General features: G+C 34.0%; 3 protein-coding genes and 1 long non-coding RNA gene across 7 annotated transcripts; 1 reads left to right on the top strand and 3 right to left on the bottom strand.

Annotated features, from left to right (window-relative positions):
- Window positions 1-179: 179 nt before the first annotated feature.
- Window positions 180-5888, bottom strand: LOC123202817 (putative pumilio homolog 7, chloroplastic). 2 transcript variants are annotated; one of them, XM_044618967.1, is made up of 5 exons: window positions 3864-5882; window positions 3616-3778; window positions 2315-2478; window positions 673-928; window positions 180-583 (listed from the first exon to the last, which is right to left on the bottom strand). In XM_044618967.1, exons 1-5 carry the CDS (start codon window positions 5465-5467, stop codon window positions 479-481), a joined length of 2292 nt encoding a protein of 763 aa, XP_044474902.1. In that variant the 5' UTR covers window positions 5468-5882; the 3' UTR covers window positions 180-478. The 2 variants fall into 2 exon arrangements, 1 of the variants encoding a protein (XP_044474902.1); XR_006499083.1 differs by lacking the exon at window positions 2315-2478 and having other exon boundaries at window positions 3864-5888.
- Window positions 5889-8568: 2680 nt separating this feature from the next.
- On the bottom strand, window positions 8569-11471 carry LOC123202816. 3 transcript variants are annotated; one of them, XM_044618964.1, is made up of 5 exons: window positions 10998-11471; window positions 10835-10908; window positions 10022-10157; window positions 9613-9894; window positions 8569-9067 (listed from the first exon to the last, which is right to left on the bottom strand). In XM_044618964.1, the coding sequence occupies exons 1-5, from the start codon at window positions 11121-11123 to the stop codon at window positions 8810-8812; spliced, it is 876 nt and encodes a 291-aa protein (XP_044474899.1). In that variant the 5' UTR covers window positions 11124-11471; the 3' UTR covers window positions 8569-8809. The 3 variants fall into 3 exon arrangements, with proteins under 3 accessions (XP_044474899.1, XP_044474901.1, XP_044474900.1); XM_044618966.1 differs by lacking the exon at window positions 10998-11471 and having other exon boundaries at window positions 10811-10879; XM_044618965.1 differs by lacking the exons at window positions 10835-10908; window positions 10998-11471 and adding an exon at window positions 10259-10280.
- A 552-nt stretch (window positions 11472-12023) lies between these two features.
- LOC123202815 lies at window positions 12024-14478 on the top strand. The gene is made up of 3 exons (XR_006499082.1): window positions 12024-12323; window positions 13377-13530; window positions 14092-14478. It is a non-coding gene; the product is annotated as an uncharacterized LOC123202815 (long non-coding RNA).
- Window positions 14479-15047: 569 nt separating this feature from the next.
- LOC123202814 lies at window positions 15048-18766 on the bottom strand. Its single transcript, XM_044618962.1, has 3 exons — window positions 18205-18766; window positions 16389-17140; window positions 15048-16032 (listed from the first exon to the last, which is right to left on the bottom strand). Exons 1-3 carry the CDS (start codon window positions 18490-18492, stop codon window positions 15516-15518), a joined length of 1557 nt encoding a protein of 518 aa, XP_044474897.1. The 5' UTR covers window positions 18493-18766; the 3' UTR covers window positions 15048-15515.
- Between the last annotated feature and the right edge of the window lie 2192 nt (window positions 18767-20958).

Below are 20958 nucleotides of genomic sequence, written 5' to 3'. Positions count from 1 at the left end.
ATAAAATAATATTCAATCACATGATTGACCATCGTTATTTGTATAGAAATGGATGGCTTTTATTAAGAATTTTATCTTTAATTTAAAATCATTCGATTATATAATAACATGTTATTGTTTATGCACATTTTTGTATGTGTATATATTATTCTCTTAGTTTAAGAAAATGGACATCAGAATTGAAGAGGAAATAAAGTGATTCATGGCATTTACGGAGGGTAAACATCATACATTAGAAGTTTGACATAAAAAAGACAACAACAGGAAGAAGACAGCAGAACAGTACATACAAGTAGTATCAGCAAAATAATCAACTAGGAGCAAACTTTCTTCAAAATCGTAAAGTTTTAAGGGTTATCGGGAGGGCGTCCGCTTCAAATTTTGAAGGCCCCAAGATAGATCAAGTCTTTATCTGAATAGTGAACAGGTTAGTAACTTCGGGAGAACAACAACACTTGTTACCACGTACGAATTTACATCACTTCTTTGACAGATTCCGGGAGAATATCCGCTTACAATATGGGCTGGTTCGTAAGAAAGAGTGCGGTCGAGCAGCCTCGAGCAGTGCAGAATGAAGAGGGCCCTGAAGAGAGAAATCAAGGATTAAGGTTCTATTGAAACTTCGAAACAACATCACCTAGAGAAGTTGCTCAAGGATGTATTTCTCCTAACCTTTGTAACTGTCAATGCAGACTGAATGACATAGTTTGCAAATGGATCCTGCAGCAGCTGCTCAAAATGAGGCACAGACAGCAATTCATGGACAATTTGTGATCGACTCTCGACAAAATGCTTGAGGCATTTTTCCACCACATGACTGCTAAATTTTTGCTTTGATAGGTGAACATAGCGGCCTTTGAACTGAGAAAGTAAGTTGGCAGTGACAGAGGGGATCTTCAGCTCTATAATATATTGAACAACATAATTTCTGCGTCACAGAAGGAATAGAGATTTTCTCAGTCAGAATCAGATTGCAGAACCGACCTAACTTTAAAAGCAACCAATCTATGGACTAAGTTACTGCTAAAAAATACAACAAAATGAGAAAATTAACCAATAATACGTAAGAGTAAACATTTATAGAAACGCATTAAATGACCACTCCTCATGAACAAATGCTGGGCAACCAGGAAGTTAAAGCATACATCTTTGCAACAATTTATGTAAATTTTTTGGATTGATTGATGGAGAAACCCTGTATACAAGGTTGACAAATGTGAGATTTTATCATTTTAACATCTAAGCTTGAAGATAAGAATGAATTTAGCAAGATAATCTAGGGTGTTAAACAAAACTTCTGAGAAATGGCCATGTCAATTAGAGGGCCAGATATGAGAAGAGAAAAAGGAAAAGGAAAGCATGGCCAATGTTCTAAATCTTGGATTCCTTTTGATCAAGATTCATGAAATAGTGTTGAACTAAGTATCTACTTTTGGATTTTCAAATATGATACACAAGCATACCTTAATATCATATGTTATCTACACTCCACAACTCCTGACTATGCTTAAGAGAGATTGGTTAAAACCCTTCACATTGGGAGATGAGATAAAGGCAAACAGAGCAATCAGCATGAGCAACAGAATATATAAAACAACATTGCCAAGGTAATATTAAGCTGCCATGCAAAATCTGACTATTTCCTTCAAAAAATTTGAAAAAAATGAAAGCTACTCTTGGAAGGGACTTACAATATATATATACATATATATAAAGAAAGAGAGCAACTCAGTTTCTTTTCAACAAATTTATATGCATTCAGGTAGCATATCAATATAAATGCAGATCAAGTAGCTTACATAGACAACCAGAGCAACATGCCAGATAGAAAGACATTAATAATGAGATATTTCTAGGAAATGAATATGTGGTGGTTCAAATTTTAGGTAAAACGAAACAATCTTTATAATTGCCACAACCACAGTTGATCATATTGTTACTTGATAACTAACCAGTGCGATGCATATTAAAAGAGAGAATTTTTTCAAGGGCTTATGCCATTGAAATAGATGGATCTATAGCTTAAAAATATCAAGATTTTTTTTAGCATAAGTTCTCATTTAGGTTATATAAAGTACCCACATAACAACATAATATATGGTAGCATAATTTATATTTTATAAAGATAAGTTTGTCCAATTAAGCTAGGTTTTATTAAACATTGAGGTTGGTCAAACAAACTTAGAAGTATAAAATAAAATTATTCATCAAAGAATCAGTAATATCAGGAAAAATATATTAAAGTAGTTTATCTTGTCCTGTTATGAGTTTGAGTCAGAAAAAAGTAAAACAATTCACACATATTAGGTCATACCCAAAGGGATCTTGAGCGAGGGGAAGCCCATGATTCGAAACTTCCGTGATTAACTTATCACGCAGTTCACCGATTGAATGAGCAATGCATCGTTGCAACACACAACAACCATGCTGATGAGTTGCAATTTCAACACAATACTTTGCAGCAGAATCAAAAATAAACTGCAGAAAAAAGTTGATGGAAAAAAATAAGAAAAAAAATTATAAAATTATTTAAACTTCCATTGACAATAGTAAATCAGGTCCAGAAAATTTATTATTCTTTGAATGAAAAGCATACATCTACTTTAATCTTCATTCAATGAGAAGCTTAGAAGCCATTAATAAAAAACAATCACACATTTGAACAGAGAACATTTAGTAATCAATGCTTAAGTCAGAATATATAAAAGATAAAATAGAACTTCTTAAATTGATTTTAAGTTCATCTTTCCATCACTGAGTTGGAGTTGTGATAAATATGAAAGGGGAATAGTACTGATGGGTAATCCAGCAATAGGAATTATATCTGTATCAATCCTCTTGGTGCTTATATTGTTAACAGTTCTATGGAATTTCATTCTATATCTCCCTGCATCCCCTCTGGCCACATAGCACTAAACATGGGCCAGCTCCAAGAATAGCAGAGGCTGTGAAGGCCTAGTTGATCCTGAATCCATGTGTATGTATGTACCAAGCAAAACAAACTGTATAAACTTTCACGCAGGCAGAAAAGCCAAATCAATGATTAGAATTGATACAATGTTTCGTAAAAGCACCAACACTCACACTGACAAAGGACTATAAATTGGCAGGACAAATATACCAAACTAGGAGATTCGTCAATTTATAGGTAAAGGTTACCCAACTAATCACCTTACATACATGGGACTGATCACTGCTGATCAGTTTGTCTATCAGTTAAACTATCAGAACATGTTACAAGGTAAAATAAGGTTACCCAACTAATGCCCTCTTTCCTGTCTAACTCTTTTATGCACGCATGAAAGGCAATGCATAAGATTCATACCATCACAAATTGATTAAGGAACTGTCCTCTCTTCAGGAAAAATATGACACCAAAATGCATTATGTACTATGAAGAAATGACTTACCAAGCTATAACACTTAAAAATTAGCTGATAATTCACACTTGCACCTCATTTGTTAAGAAAAATGAAAAATAAGAAGAGCTTCATTTAAAAAAAGAAAAAGATCACACAGGAATTCAAGTATGAGAAAAGAAAGCATAAGAACATTAGATCTTTAGAACCAAAATGAAATCACAATGGAAAGATGCCAAACGAAAAAAAATAGTACCTCATTATCTTCATTGCTAAGGCATTGCAAGCAGCGTTGTAACACATGATTTCCATTCAGATCCTTAATTAGATCAAGAAAACCAGGCCTAAGCGCTGCTTTGACTACTGAAATCTGCTGCCTGGTTTTGAGCGTTTCTATTAACTTCTGTACCACGCGTGTGCTGGTATGGCAACGAAAATGTCATTCATTAACAGGAAAACTAAAAATGAACAAGACAAATATTAATTCAGTTACAGAGGAATTACCCATATGTATTTAAGCTAATTCTGACAAGCTGCCCTGGTTCTTTGGTAACCATGAACACAATCTGTGTCCGTTGTTCTTCATTACACACATTCAACAACTTCTGCACAAGGTAGTTGCCAAACTGCTCCATCATAAGTTCAACAACATGATCAATAACCTCATTAAATATAATTTGCACATCTTGATAAGTACCCTCATCAAACACCCTTTGTAAAAACCGACATCCATTTTGATCCTTAGCCATTAAGTATATATAGCCGCAAAACTCTGACAAGGAACCGGAACTTGGTAGCAAATGCAGTGGGAAATAACTACTTGAATTCTGACCATGTTCACAAAGTCCTCCATTATGAGCACAACTTTCAAGTTTAGAGACTTTCTCTGGTGGGTTTCTGATGGCAAGCTCGTTGAGGTTACCAGTCAAAGAACTGCGCCCCTTGTTGACAACACTATTAAGACTTTTTCCTTGTATGATGAAACTATCTTCAACCCCAAAACCATCCACCGCCCCTGCTTCATTCAAAGACACATGAGACACAGAAACCCTGTTGTTTGGCATCACACTAGTCCTTTCTTTCAACAATGAACTATTATACAACTGAGTTTCTAAATCTAAACCCAACTCCTGATTCATCAGGGGAGGGGAAATCAATTGGTTCATGGCACCAATCTCTCCATTACTATCCAATCCAAGTCGTTGCAAACCAACCAAAACATCATTAAGATAAGGCCTACTCCCGATAATACTCTGTGATTGTATTCCCTCATTAGGCCAGCTCCTTCCCTGTTCCTTTCTCTGCTCAAATACACAATTCCTTAAGCTACCATAACATGGATCAGAACGCATTTCAATAGCTCGACTGTGAAAAAAATTACCATCCTTTAACTCAATCTCACCAACTCTACCACCCAAGCCCACAGACTTCATTTCGTCATCTAAACTCCGAGATACAACACCAGAACAGGTATCGAACCCTTGATAATCAAAAGCAGTATTGTTGAGACAATCAGATATGCCATATTTTTCAACATTATAGGATAAAGTACCACCCAAATAGCCATTGCCAAAACCAAAGCTAACCTCCCCTGGGTTCACCTCATGTCTGTTCATTACAATACTATGATCCTTTTGTTCCTTTCCAGCACTCATTCTATAGAAATTTTCACACAAACCCAGTTCATCATAATCCAACCTCTCACCCCCAACATTCTTCCTAAAACGACAGGACTCAGTAGATTGAGAATCCAGCCACAGTCTACCAACATGATCATCTGTGACAGTCGATGTTTTAAACTTTTTAACATCCTCAACATTAAAGGGAAAACTCATTGTTGAAAACAGTGAAGAATTATCCTGAGCTAAACAAAACCCACTGGGAGAAAAACAAGAACTCGAAGGAGCAAAAGAGTGGCCTGTTGATAGCTGAGTCACTCTACTAAAAGGTGAACCAGAAGCACTCACAAGAGGCGTGTGTTGGTGGCTAATATTGAAATATGGAAGTTGATGGTGATGAATCTCACTCAACATCTTTTCAACCTCCTCGTCTCTCCTCATTTTCTCTACAACTCTCTGTCTCTCTATCTGATCACCTACTTTATACATCCTTTAAAACCGAAATTACTTTTTCTTTATCAATACATAAAATATAAAGATTCAAAAGACTTAATATTGAAGAAAAACAAACCCAAAACAGTATCAAAAACCCAAAACCCACATCAGATATTAAAAGGGTCTAAATAGTGAAAGACATTTGTTGCGGTGAAATGAAGAGACTTTTATGCTATACATTGGAGTCTGCTTTCATTTTGGTCGTGGTACATTTATTTTTTTAAAGGAGAGAATGAAAGCAGCAAGAGAGAGAAAGATTGGGATTTTGTTTGATCTTGATATTGACGGTTATATAAAAGTGAGTGTGTACGGTCTGTCACTGCTCACACTTCCACCATGAAAATGAAGTCGAGTGTGGCCGCGCTGCTTTACACATAAAAAAACCCCGGAAGGAAGAGAGAGAATGAGCAACACACAGAAGAATTGAGTAGTGATAGGAGAATTTGTTTATAAATATATATATTAAATTGATATAAGTAATTGTTTTTATTAATTTGTAATTAGTGAGTAGTAATCATAATTTTGATTTGTTAGTTATCAGCTAAAACAGAATACTAAATATTAACCTCTTTCACGCCAAGTACTGCTTAAATTTCTCAGCTTCAGGTTGATATTTTTGACCTTTGATTGGGATTCTGTTATATTCTTGGCCAATCACTATCAAAAAAATCAATTGTAGGAACCATCTCGGGTGGTTCTTCAGTATGGAAACCATTTAAAATTCATCCAAAATTGAGCAAGAAATTTTACTCGATTTTGACTATGTTTACACTGTTCATTTGATTTAGTTTCTTATCTTTTATCACTCAATAAGACTTGTCGTCAGTCTAAATTTGGTCGCCATTATCCTGGGTTATAATGATTAACTTTAATGATTTATCATTCTTAACCCATAAAAAAAAAAAAAAATTGGGTAATTTTGTCGATAGTGCAGAAAAGGAAATCACACAAATTGCATTTGCGTGTCAAATAATAATTTGGAGGATTATTCGTCAACAAGGCAAGACTTGGAATTCCCTTCTTTACAACATCTAGAATAATATGATGATACAATAATAATCCACTTGTTCCATCCAATTTCAGCCAAAGAAGCTTCCCCCAAATTCCCTTCCAACCGCCTCAATTTCACCAATTCTTCGCCCACTTGATATCCCTTCCCTTCCCTTCTTCTGGAAATATCTTAAATCAACGTCATTCATCAAGCCTACCGTGTTTTCTCGGATATTAATCCTTTTTTTAATCTTTTATATATATATATATATATATATAAAATCATTTTTTTATTATATAAATATAATCATTTTTTAATTTAATTTCATATTTAAAAGGAGAAAATTCTGAAATTTGAGATTGATTAAATGGGTTAAAATTGGATAAGTACAAAATTTAAACATATTTTAAGTATTTTATATTTTAGATTATATATCTATAATAAAAAAAATATATATATATATATATATATATATATAAAAGGAAAAAAGTATGTTATTTTAATTAATATTTCCTATTTTTTTCTCATTGCATAAAAATAAATTATAGATCTTTAAAATAAGAAACATATAAGAAAAGTTAAATCCAAACCGATTAACTCAATTTGATTCAATATTTAATTTAATTTAAATTAAATTTGAATTAAAAGTTTAATTTGATTTAATGATACAATTATATTATTTATCTTATTAATAATATTTTTAATTAATTTAAATTTAATTATTATAAATTTAAACTAAATTCAAATTAATTTATAATTACGTTGGGCCCGGTCTATATCCTACCCAGCGTATAGACTATACCATTAGGATTCTTCGGTGCCTATGCAAATGACTAATCAACGGCTTATATCCGTTATGATTAAGAAAAAGACATTTTCATGATTCTCCAAGGCTCAGCTGCTTTGGTATAATCATGAGAGCACGAAGTAACGTTTGAATAATATTTAAAATGAGAACTGTTTGAATATAAGGATCACATCCTTGATTTGGACGGTCAGATTAATATAAATAACATAGATATTAATATTTAATAATATAATATAATATAATATAAATAAAAAATAATATTATTATAAAATATATCAAATTAATGTGATATATATTTTCGATATAAATTAAAAATAAACACGAATCAAGTCAAAGTTACTCAACTCATTTTCAAATCTTTTGCACAAGGGAGAGCTTCTAGCACAGCTCCAGCTTACTAAGCGGGGGAAAATACTCGTTTGTGTTCAGATTACTTCATGGCTCAGGAGTTTGTAATCGACTTGCACAATACTCGAATTCATGTTGACGTTGTCAAACAATTAAAGATTGTTGGAGAAAACATTGAAGGAGGAACTTAAGTCTAAAACGTCAAAGACTTTCAAAGATAAGAAATTGAAACGAAGAAACCAAAAAGCAATGAATGATGGGAGAAACATGAGAGGACTAGCGTTGCTGGGGAATGAAGAAACTAAAAAACGGAAAGCTTGCTGAACCTGAAGACTCCAAAGAAATCGAAAAGTGAAAATTTTAAGATAATTCAATTTTCAAATTCGCCTCTTATTTTGTTCTTAGCTAAACGTTCCATAAATGACGTCATTTAGTTAAGAACAATTTTAAACCAAGTTGTGCTTGACTCACAGTTCTATCCAGCATCGGCTTGTGTTCATTTTTTGCAATTCACCCCCGCTCGTGATTGGATCCATCAGACTAATTTGAGTAAAACTCGTTTTAAACTCATTTCAAATTTAACTCTAATACAAATTAATGTATATTTGAAAGAAAATAGTAATTTTATAGAGGTATATATAAAAAATTATAAAATTTTAAAGATATTTATGATTTTTCTAAAATTATGATATATCACTTATAATTTTTTATTATCTTATTTATATTTTATTTTTTAAAAAATGTATTATATAATACGATATGATATATAATATGAAAAATTAGAGTTTTAATATATGATACGATATGCGATCTAACTTCCGTGATTGGTACAAAAACAATTGAACTGAAAGTTGAGGAAGCACATATATTGACCTAAGACGGAGCTCAACACACAGGTAACTAAATCACAAGTAACATAATAACGATAGCCAACATTGCACTAGGCAATAAAATTAAACCTGCAGAAGAGTACCATAAATTTCACTAGAACAAGTTCTGAAAAGCACAAGATTATGGACATACAAACCCAATTAGCAGACTGTCCATAGCTCTGGCAACATGTCAAAACCTAGAACAAGATTTCCCAAGACCCACTATGCAATGTCTAATAATATAATCACACCACCACTACTGGGAATAACACAAAACCAGGCGTAAAGTATACAAAATACCATGTTAGACTAACAAGTTAAACCAAAGCAATGCTGCTCTCGCCACCGGGAGGCTTGCGTACTCCACCCAGATAGTCTCTAGACTCAACCTTCCCATCAGCAAAGATGTCACTGCCACTCATCTCTAGCAGTTTTGCCATACTCAGTGGCTTCTCAGCAGATAATGGAGAAACATCACCCTTGAATATGTTGTTTCCAGAAAGCTCAGTGAATTTCTTGTCATAGATCTTCTTTGCCGTCTTCATTCCATTTTCGTCACTATACATGTTATTGCTCTGACATCCAACAGGACACAAAATTAAATTCAGGTTCAGATGAAATCAAATATTTGAATTCAGTAAACATGAGGCACAAAACAAGTGCATACATGCAGAAGGGAATGAAGAGAATCACATAAAATAAATACACATTTATAAACTACGATGAGAATCAAAGAACTAGAAAAATCCATGGGCAGACAAGTACAAATTAAGTCCAGAATCAACACAATTATCTTCCTGGTCCCAGCGTTTTGCAATCAGTTCGCTCCTATGCACTCAATCCATGCATCCTAACCTTCTGAAAAGAAAGCAAATATATATACAAATTATTAAAAAATATGGCATAATTTTATGAAACCCTTTTTATCTTAAATATGAAAAAAAGTGAAGCAATTGTTCAATCAATTCCAATCTTCCAGGGGCCATGAATGCCTATTCAACCTATCTCCCAATTTAAAGCTAAAAAATTATTTTAAGAGAAGAGGAGGGATGGGATAAAGCAACTTTTTGGTGCATACAAACAATTCATTCATGTCAGAGACATTGATAGATGATCATACATTTTGTGCAGCAGGTTCTCCCAAGTTGAAATTTTCCTTCAAAGCCAAGGAGCGCACAGCTGGCCGTGGTAAAATTTGAGGAGGGGGTGCAAAGATATCATGCCCACTAAGCTCCTTGCACTTAGATTCAGAAATCTGCTTTTGCAACTTTGCGTCTGCCTCTCTTTCTAGTGTCCCACTTAGCTCACGCTGCTTAGCCACCGCAGGTATAGTAGTAGGCTTCTTGGGAGAAACACTATCTTCCTCACTAAATGAGATATGACTGACTCCAGCAATCGCTTGCTGGTAATTCCAAACATTGGTATATCAAAATTGTCAGTTTATTAGTATTATCATTTTGTTCCAAATTTCCATTTATATGGACAATAGATGCATATGTGCTTCAAATCTGTAAGAACTTCATGGATACCTGATACATACGTATCCCTGTTCTATTATTTGGAGTTGGATTGGTACCTTCAGCTTCTGATATATCATTTTCTCCACCCGCTGCAAAAATGCCATTACCAGTCATCTCCTTCATTTTAAACCCTGAACAAGGTTTCCTGCAAGATGGTACAAAGTCAATGGTTTCAGGATTTTAACATAATAAGAGCCTATTTACGTCTGTTTGTGGGCATTCTATCCCATTGGTGAAATAGATTACTGCATCTTCCCGTTGTTTCCATGTTTTCTGCTATTAAAGAGCCACATATAAGCACACCCACACACAATAACAAGCAAAGTTGCTTGGGAAACAACAAAAATTTGAAATTTTAACGGTAGATGCTGAAAATCTGAGTTGTTTTATCTTAAACTTAAACACTATAGATTTATCTAATATTTATATGATGTTTTAATAAGCTATGTAAGTCGTGGCCACCAAAAGGATCAAGTAAAACGGCAGCCAGCATTGCACTTAGTCTGATAACAGGACAGCTAAACAAATTTAATAAAGCTTGTAATTTACTATTAATGGGCAAAAGAAGGAGAGTAATCGAATATAACAGGACAGATCAACCTGAAGAGAGGACAAAAAATTAAAATTTGATAGAAGTGTAAATACCAAATATTCACTGAAAAATTTCTAAGGTCAAATCCAAGTAAAAATCTAAAGACCGTTGCAGAAAAAATGCACAAAACATCAATGAAACTGAAAATTTATAACACATTTAATGCCAACAGAAAATTAAAAAAATATATCTAAAAACAGCCGTATATTTTGAGGAGAAGCAGACCTCACCTTCTGTTTAAGGTCTCAGCTTCCTCATCCGTCACTTGACCCCCAAACACCACCTTGCTGATCCCATCCGACGGCTAGCATTGCACGTAAACCAATCAGAATAAGTAATCATAAAAAGAAAAAAAAACCTAAATCACGACAAAACAAACAAAATTGCGATTACCTGGGCGCGAGTGGATGGGCGCGTGGCAGAGACACTAGCCGGTGAATCAGCAGGAGGAGTTTCGGACCAAACGAGCAGATCTGCCGTGGATGTGTGTGGCTTCCTCACTGGAGTGGTTCTCTCCATTTATACTCAACCAAAATGATGGTAATGATGATGATGATAATACCTATCCAAATTAGGGAGTGAGAGTTGACAAAATATGAATAGTGATGAGAAAGCAGGTGTTCTTCTCCCGCAAGATTTGTGTAAAGTAGAGTGTTGTGGTTTTGATCAAAATGAGCTGAAAAAGAAAGGAAAGGAGATGGATGTAATGAAATGACGGAGATGTCCTCCTCTCCTGACCTGGAATCTGGAACTTTCTTTCTGTGCTTTTGGGAGTGATGATGAGCGAAAAGGGGCCGGGACTAAGCTAAAGCTACTACTGTTGTTCTGTTTTTAAAGCACAGAAAAAGGCAATTTGTAAGGCAGAAATATAACGGTCGACGTCCTGCTCCTACTCCTCCTGCTCCAACTCACTCAATTCAAATGCTATGTATCTGCACTCGTTCAACTGCCAACTGCCGGTCAACTTAAAACAATTAACCGGCTTAATTAGCCCTTTAATCAGTGGCCTCGTGGATTACTTTACTTTAATCTTCTAATTATTCGCACAAAAAGGGTAAATACAATGATTTTAAATTTAGAGCGATAATCTAATAGGTTAATTCACTAATTTATGATCCAATTTATTTAAATGAATAATTAATCTATTTAATTTATTATTAAATTATTATACATTTTTTTAAATATTAATCTTTTTTAAATATAAAATATATGAAACATAATTTTAAATATATTAATTAAATAATTAATACTTTATTAAATAAATAAAACAAGACTATTGATAAATTATTAGTTTTTAATAATTTTTTAATAAATTTATTAAATTTCATCAAATAAATTAATATTTTTATATAAATTAAATTAAATTATAAAATTTAAATATATTATAAATTAATTCACGTTTAACTGATCAATTCGACCGATCTGGTTTGGATTTAACACCGGCGATTCATTTTAATTAAAGAAACGAATCTAAAAAATTTTACGGTAATACAGTGGTTGTGGGTGGGTTATTTCTCTCTATGGTTCTCAATTTCTCAGTTATTCTAAGTTTTTCTCAAGGGTTGCCTACTCTCTAGTGCTCAATTTGTCAGCTGTTCTCTGTTTTCTCAATTTATATTTTTGGTTGCTGGAGATTGCCGGTGGGCGTCAGCTTGGAGTAGCCTTTTCTCAGTGGTTCTATTGACTCGACTCTCTTTTTTCAGTGGTTTTCTACTGTCGGTGTGTTCTCTTCAGCTCTAATATAATTTGCGTTGTTTGTTCATATATTTGGATTACCGTTAAATCTAATATCTCTCTCAAATCAATGACTAATTGAGATTTCTATAACTTGCTAAAAATTAATTCTCTTTTATTTTTGGTGAGAAATATGGATTTGGTGTACTCCTTGGTTCTTTAGATTTTAATTTCAATGTTGTAATTTGTGGTTATTTCGTTGATGCTGCTGATTATGAGAACTTGCATGTCTCAAGAAGTGAGCTCCATGACTGTAAGCCCTCACTGAATGACATCCCATTGTTGGTTCTGGGAAACAAGATTGATAAACCAGAAGCCTTGTCTAAAGAGAATCTGACAGAACAAATGTCAGTAGGGATTCTAGAAATCAGAAACTTTTCTATGTGACTGTTCCATTTAGCAATGAAGTATTTCTACAAGGCTTGAGTCTCACATTGTTTAGGTGTATATTTCCTTTGTGATTTATAAACATTCTTACTTTATGGGCTTGTTAAAGGCTAGTCAAAGGGGTTGATCTTAGGCGCACAATAATTTGGCAAAAAAACTGATTCATGTGTAAATTGATGAATTTCCCCTTGCATGCAAGATATATAACGCCCAGTCTGTTTTATACATCATCATTTTTAATAAATTGTAGTCTTTTTGAAAAATAAAAGTTTACCTTGAACCTTTGATTTATCAGCTCCATAAAACGTTACTCCATTGAATTTAGCTTTAATGCGCGAGGTACATAGTGTCTAGTCTATTTTTATACTTAATTTTGTACAGAAACATTTTCTCAACGGTCTTATTCTTCAACTATAAAAAGTCCTGATTTCTTAACCATTATCTCATACATACTTAATTTTGTATAGAACATTTTCTCCACCTGCTAGTCTTACATTTACAAACTATTTTGTTGCTTCTGTTACTAAATATTTTCAGAAGAACTTGGTAAAGTCTGGAAGATTATTTTAATTCATGATAAAAATCTTTAAAGATAGTGATTTTGTTTCACCCCTGCAGCTACCACTTTCCCACTGGTTCATTCTTTTTCAGGTCGCAGCCCAAGGTGATCAGGTCGCAGGTTGTACAACTACCTTTCTCTGGTCAAATATTGTTCCAGCTCACTGTGCAATCAACTCCACCTCGCTGCTCCTGCAAAGAACTTCCTCCTCACCGGTTGCTGGTCCAATTCCACATTCTTCAACAGGTGCTGCTATATACTGATGGCCTTCTCCATTAACAGCTGTACACATTTTCTTCTTCAATCTTTTTCACTTTCGGTCTTTCATATAGGCTCGTTATATCTTCCCATACATCTTGTTTCTACATTTCTGTGATGATATTAAAAGAAATTTCCTTCTCTATTGATTTATGTCCTGAATTTTGGAATCATATTTTTATTCATCCTGATACCACTGTTTGCCTAATGCCCTAGTCTATGTTGTTTAACCTTTGCAGTTGTGCTTTAACAATTTGGTGGAGGATATAACTTAGCACGTAGCTGAAATAAGTCTGGTTTTGTGACCTGCATAGTTATCCAATTTTCAAAGAACATGTTAATCTTTTGATTTAGTAGTGTCTTAGTGGGGACTTCAAACATAGTTAAAATCCCATTTTTCAGCCCTTACCCTATAGAATAATGTTAACAGAGGTTTTCAAGTTCATTGGACAAGTTCTGTTTAAAGTGGATCTTAAACTTTATCAATATGATATCTGTAAAACTGTTGTCTTAGCTTAAGGTAATGGTGTATATTTGTTCCTGTTACAGAAACATTATGCAAATGTCTGGCACCTATGCTTTCCTAGCTGAACGTGAACTAGAAGATCTCTGCAAAGCTTGTGGCCTGGTTGGTTTTACATGTATAGAGGAATGGACGCATTGTGATGTTTACTGCTGCCAAAACCCAAATGAGAATTTAGTGCCACATTACACATTGCCTACCGCTCTCTGTTCTGGTCACTAAAACCCTATTCAGCTGCAATGATCACTAAAACCCTATTCAGCTGCAAAGATAAAAGTAAAAACATATGACTGTTGTTGTGGATATGTTTAGTCAAAGTAGAGGAATATGATTAGGAAATCTGTAAATATGAATTTCATTAGATGCCTGTGGCAAAATAAAATGAAGTGAAATATGGTTAATTTTCTTGTAGAGATTATCAATTGGTCAAGTATGAGTCTTTGAGTGCTTTTCAACTAAGATTTATACAAGGTCGCAACTTGATTACTTTTCATGAACTTTAACATTTTCTTCCATTAGATAAATACAATTGATTCTGATAGACATTTGGGCTTCAATGCGCCCTACTTAGGCATAATTAAGAAGAAACGAAAATAAATAAATAAACCCAATCATTCAAATACATTATCTAATCGGCTTACAACGCAGGAAGCTTGTAGTTATGAACATGAATTTAGACTATAAATTTTGGCATAGCTCACATCGGCCGATGCGAAAAAAAAGCAAACCGTCCTTCGGACTTGTGAGGTAAGAACTATGGGTTGATTTATCATGACTCGTTAAAAATATTTTAAAAATAAATAAATATTAATAAATATTAAAAATTAAAATTTAGTGTCTTAATCCCTAAAAATAGTGGATTAATTAAATCTTGTGCTTTTGCCAAGTGTGGGCCTCAGCTCAACCTAATACATAGGTTTGATGTGCCATGTCATGATTGGTCCATCCTAACCCACTGACACTACTACACGGATCCAAAAAATGTTTAAAGAAAATCTTGTTAAGCAAAAATTCTTGCAGACTACATCCAATACTTATACAAAAAATATTAAAGAATTGTATCAAAATCTAAAGATTAATTCTAAATCCCAGGTGTCAGCAGATTCCAATATACAACGTACTTTTCACGCAATCACCCTATAATTGATATATTCATATGTATAATTGGTTCTAGTTGACAACCCTCTTTCCAATGATTATCTTCAGCTGAAGAGCTGACCCAAACCCTGTATAGCTTCTACAAAATTCATGGACCAATCTTTCACTACTTCAGAATCCTTGAAAGTTCTGTTCTTCGCGATTTACACCAAGCAAAAACTACAATAAATTTTCTGCTCGGTAGACAACACCAACATCAGCTTCTGGGAGGACTAAGTTCACCAGAAGGCAAAACTGTAAAATGAAAAACCAAATATTCTCATCAGGATAATAAAGATCATAGCCTCCTGTGCTATTCACCTAAATTGGAGAATGTCAACTGCCGGTAAAGTAAAATCTTCTCATCATTTTCATCAAGATCAATACCATCTTCCTCGTAATCCACTTCAATAACACTTCTATCCTTCACGTCTGATCCAGATAACTGATCTTGGGAATAGACTCCACCAGCAGGCCAAGCATCACATTCTAATTGCTGCATTTCACATTCAATCAGTGCTTCCATTCTCGCCCTCTCTCTGTCTCTTGGATAAGTGGAGTAGAGGAATGAGTAGATGAGACAACAGAGAGCCATTGGAATTCCTATTGATGTGTACAGTGCCTTGGCCAATGATCCAGCATTCTCCCTATCTGTTGCAATTTCTTCCGATGCAGTAGATCCTTGAGGAACAGGTTTATAACCATAAACATGCTGAGCTAATATCCCAACTACAAGTGGAGCAAATGATGAGACTATAGACTCAAAAGACCGGTCTAGAGCATAGACACTAGTTCGAGATTTCTCTGGAACTATCTCTGCAAAAATTGGACTGCATACACCACATTGCAAACTTCGTTAATTCATCAACAATAATATAGTTCTAGCAGTCTGATCCATTTTCAAGAAAAGTTATCCGGTTCTGAAAGCTTTACAACACACATGAAAATAAACGCTAGTTGATGTACTTGTGTTGTAATGCTTCAGATATTGAAAAAATGCTTTGCTTTTCATGAAATTCCAAGTATCTAGGAACTCAACTACATTCCTTTTTTTCTTTTTCCTGTATTGACTAGGATAAAGAGAAATCTTAGTTGGAAACCAAAGCTTGTAATGCTTTAAACATGTGATTATAGCCCAAAATTCATGGAGATAAAAAAGGAAGAAAGTATGTTTAAAGGAGTGTACTTGTTTGTAGCTGGAGCATTCCATGATATGCAAAACCCCACGATAACCATGACCAAACCATGCATCACTGCAGTGGACGGATCATCAGGTAAACCCAGCAGAAGTACTGCAGCTAGAGGGATGGCTGATGCTGAGCTAATTTGGGCTAGAATTATCCTCCCTGAATTTGGAAGACGAGTAGAAAGGAGATCCCCCATCTTACCTCCAAATATCCCTCCAATGGAACTGGCAATTACAAACAATGCAATCAACAATGCAGTTTTCTTATGGGAGAATCCAATAAGCTCTAACCACATTGCAGCAAATGACAAAGCTGACCAGGGGAATGAACCTGTAACCCCTTGGGCAACAATTATCTGGAAAGATGGAATCTTTATAACGGATTTGGCTTCCAGAATGAGGTCTTTTACTTCTAACCAAAAAGATTTACTTGGACGTTGGTTGATAGTTTTTGTCCTATCATCTAAAAAGTGCGGGTCATTTGCAAAGAGGCGGACTAAAATACCAACGACAACACTGATTAGTCCGACAAGATGGAAGGCAATCCTCCAACCAGGAATTCCCATGAATGTTATAGGAGCTATCAGTACTGAAAAAAGACCACCAACAATTGAACCAAGGTTGCTTGTCAGTTGTAGCCATCCAAAAGCCACACCACGGTTACTATCATCAGTTGAGTCAGCAACAAGGGATTGAATTGCAGGAGCAACTATTGCAAGGCCAATACCATTAAGAGCTCTGGATAATGCAACCTGCTCAACAAAAGTTAAATGATAATATACCTTGTTGATATGTTGCAATAAACATTAATCTATTCTGTAGTATTGAAAGTTTTATGTACACATTAATGAAGACCGGACATCCAACAAATGCATCAATCCAGAAAAAAAACTCAATTCTTTCTTAGACTGATTCTAATATTTAGAAAATATATTGTGAATTCAGTCCCACAACTTAATAGAAACCATGTACTATCACATGGATTCAGTTCGTACCTTCATTTGTGTATCCTATGCCCATTTTACATGGTTTCTTCACCAAAGTTGTTCTTATCTAAACATCTGAAATGACATTTGTTGTTTCATGGCATAAATCTTATTGTGAACTGCAACATCTCCTCTAGCTCCCAGAAGGAAAGTCAATATCCTTAAGCCTAAGTCCCTACTACTTTTTGCCTGCTATTTTATATAGTAATTAAAAAAAAAAATTGTGTAATTGATAAGATAAGGTAGGAATGAAAAAGAAACTTAACTATGGATATAAATTCTCAATACTTTAACCCCAAAATCAAAATCCACAATTTTCACTTGTATCTTCAAACTTCCTATTAGTTTCAGACTCCCACTGAAGCAGAACATGTTCCTAACTCCTCCAAAGCTAAAAAATAAATTTGTGTCCCAAATTGAGAGTTTCACATATAGAAAGCTATAAATGAATTACAATTTTCTCAGGTTTTTTTTTTTCCTTTATGTTAAAGAAGCTCAATTAATTCCTTCATCCGACAGCATCAATCAATACCAAAAGGGTTATAGTAAAAACAATGAATAGCAATTCAATCAAAACATAATTAGTTAGAACATTCTTACCACCATCTTCAGTTCACCATGTAATCACAATTAAGAATAAAAGGAAAGAAGTTAAAACTTCGATGCCACAATTCAGAAACCTGTGATTACTTAACCAATTCAACAACTTGACTAAGTTGACTTATAATTTATTCATCCTCCAACAATAAACAACTCAAATCCCATAATCACTTTCATTACCTTGTTCTGATCAACCAAAAAAGTGACAACAAAATCTAGTATATTTGTACCTGAAAAAAAGTGGAGGAGAAGGCAACAAGGAAGGTAGCAGCAGCCCACAGAAATGCACCAAGCGCGATGACATGGGCACGGTTATGGCGCACCGCCAAATAAGCCGCAATTGGATAACACGACGACTGAACAATGGACCTAAACAACGTCAAAGAGCCCAACCCGGTTGGGTCCGTGTGAAGGGCTACACCAACTTCTTTGTACACTCCAGGCAACAGAGATTCATCAGCTCTTTCCATGATCCCCGCAAGGTTCACCAGAACCAGAGTTACCGTTTCTGGCCTCATTAAAACTGTGTTGCGGTGTACTATTATTGTATTGCAAGAGATAAAAACGAGAAATGGCAAATGAAAGATTTAATTGTGGTAGCAAGTGTATGTAAGAAGAAGGATTTTCAATTTCGAGCGAATCTTCTAAGGTATCTCTCTGCAACACATGAATTCGAGCTGAGCCTTTCCAATGGCTTAATTCCCCGAAGCCCAAAGTGTGGCGCTAACCTAACCCAGCCCATAGTTTAATTCTGAATCGAGCTTAGATTCAACAATACTTCCATCATTGGGCTTGGGCTGCATTTTATCTCTAAACTGAAAATCTTGGACTAGGTCTACGAAACCGATAAGTGGGAAAGCTCTGCACAGAAGTTGAGGTTAGGCCTAAAAGTGAAAGCGACGAGAGGAGAAAGAAAAGTACCGATTCAAAAATATGATTAGCAGGTGCAGAGGCAGAGGCAGCCAGCGCCTCCACTCCTGCAATTGGGCTCCACCACGTCACCAATCTAATTATGAACTTCATCTTCATCTCCCCCATCTCACCATACACCTGGACTCCTCTTCCTTCATCGGCAGCCGCTGCTGTCCTTATAACACGTGCTTTTCTTTTCAATTCTCTCTGACGTCGTTTTATACGTCACATTGCTGTGACTCAAAGTCCCGTCGTTCCACAATTCCCTTTTCCTATTTGTTTTATTACTAATTATAATGTAGGTGATTAATGGTGTTACATATGTGATTAGATGGTAAACATTATATTAATGATTATTATAAAACAAATTAAAAGAATTAAATATCTTAATTATACAGTGATTTAGATAGGCTCCTACAACAATTTCCAATGAAGAATATTCGAGCCATTAATCCCAATGGCTAAAAGAAGCTTGTGTAAATTCTACGACTTTGATCAGAAATCTCAATGGCTAGTTTTAACTTAGATTTTCATAAAAATTTATCTTATATGTAAACATTTTATGATATCAAAAAGGAAAATGGTAGTGGGGAACATGTGGGGTTCATGAAAATCACGTAAGACCTGCCGAGGCAGACATTTTTAAGCTTCCATATATGCCTGCAATACCCCCATTTCTTTGCTATGTTTACAGCTTTTCCCCATTATTATTTGCCCATTACTCTCCATCTCTTAAAATGAACTGAAATCTAAGGGATTAAGGAGCTATACTGTATCTATGGAACTAGCATGTATGGTAGTTTAATTGTGTATTGTATCATATATTAAAAACCTAATTTTACATATCGTATATTAAGTATTGTATCATTGATATAATACAACTTTTAAGAAATGAAATAGTATCATAAGTATCTTTAAAAATTTAAAATTTTTTATATATATCTTTATTACATTATTATTTTCTCTAACTAGTATATCATTTCATATCAGTAATATTTATCGTATCATAAGATACGTTCATTATATCGTATTAATAGTGATAAACCTCATAATATATATATTTTTTCTATCTATATTATATTGTATCATATATTGTAAGATATCAATATCTACGCTAGCAAACTTTTTACCTAAATTTATTTTCAGTATGAATTAATAATAGACCACATTCAAAGCAATTTAAGTAGTTTTTATTGTAAGTTTATGTTACCAAAATTAGTGCAAGTAATCAATCACAGCAATACCATATCAATAAAATTATGGGTATATATTTTTAGTATATAATTTGAGTATACAAATAATGATAAATAATGTATCATCATGTAATTAGATAGTTTTGAATTAAAGATAAAATAACATTCAATCATATAATAATATATTATCTATGTATAAAAAATATGTACATATAGTTTTACTCATATCATATAATGTAATTTAAAAAATATTCATATACGGGTTTATATAATGATACAAAACATTTTCTATTTTTTAATATGTATCGAATCAATGTAAATCTCTTAATTTGTAAAAATATGTTCTTGAATTCTATTGACTTTAAATTTGCCCTAACTCCCTTCTCCAAAAATTTATACTCACAATAATCATAAGTTAATTGAACTTATACATACTTGGCTTCATTGATGATTTAATAAACAATTTTAACATTATTATCGAAGTAAGAAGACTTAATTTTTCTCCTTTTTTCTGTAATTGCGAACGTAACTAATGTAGAATTATATTTTTAATCGCATAATGAACAAAGAAGGTCAATTTTATATAGTAATTTAAGAAACATCAATCACACCTTATCAAAGTGTAATATATTATATGAAACTTTCGACGGTTTTTAATTACTGTGTAACACAGATTATTCGAAAGGATGACGAATGTTTGATAATTAATATGAACACAATTTCACTTGAAACTTTAGTCTGGTGTGGAAAAGACTAAGAAGAGGTGGGCTGGTGTCCTTTGCGGCAGAAGAGTCCTTTGTATTTTTCTGCAGTGGATGATCATCCTAACATGCTGCATAAAGGAATCAAATACTATAATATTCATTCATAGATGAATGG

This window comes from Mangifera indica, chromosome 19 (genome assembly GCF_011075055.1).
Source record: "Mangifera indica cultivar Alphonso chromosome 19, CATAS_Mindica_2.1, whole genome shotgun sequence".
Lineage (NCBI taxonomy): Eukaryota > Viridiplantae > Streptophyta > Magnoliopsida > Sapindales > Anacardiaceae > Mangifera > Mangifera indica.
The sequence above is the reverse complement of the archived record's forward strand: the minus strand, read 5'-3'. Positions and strand labels throughout refer to the sequence as shown.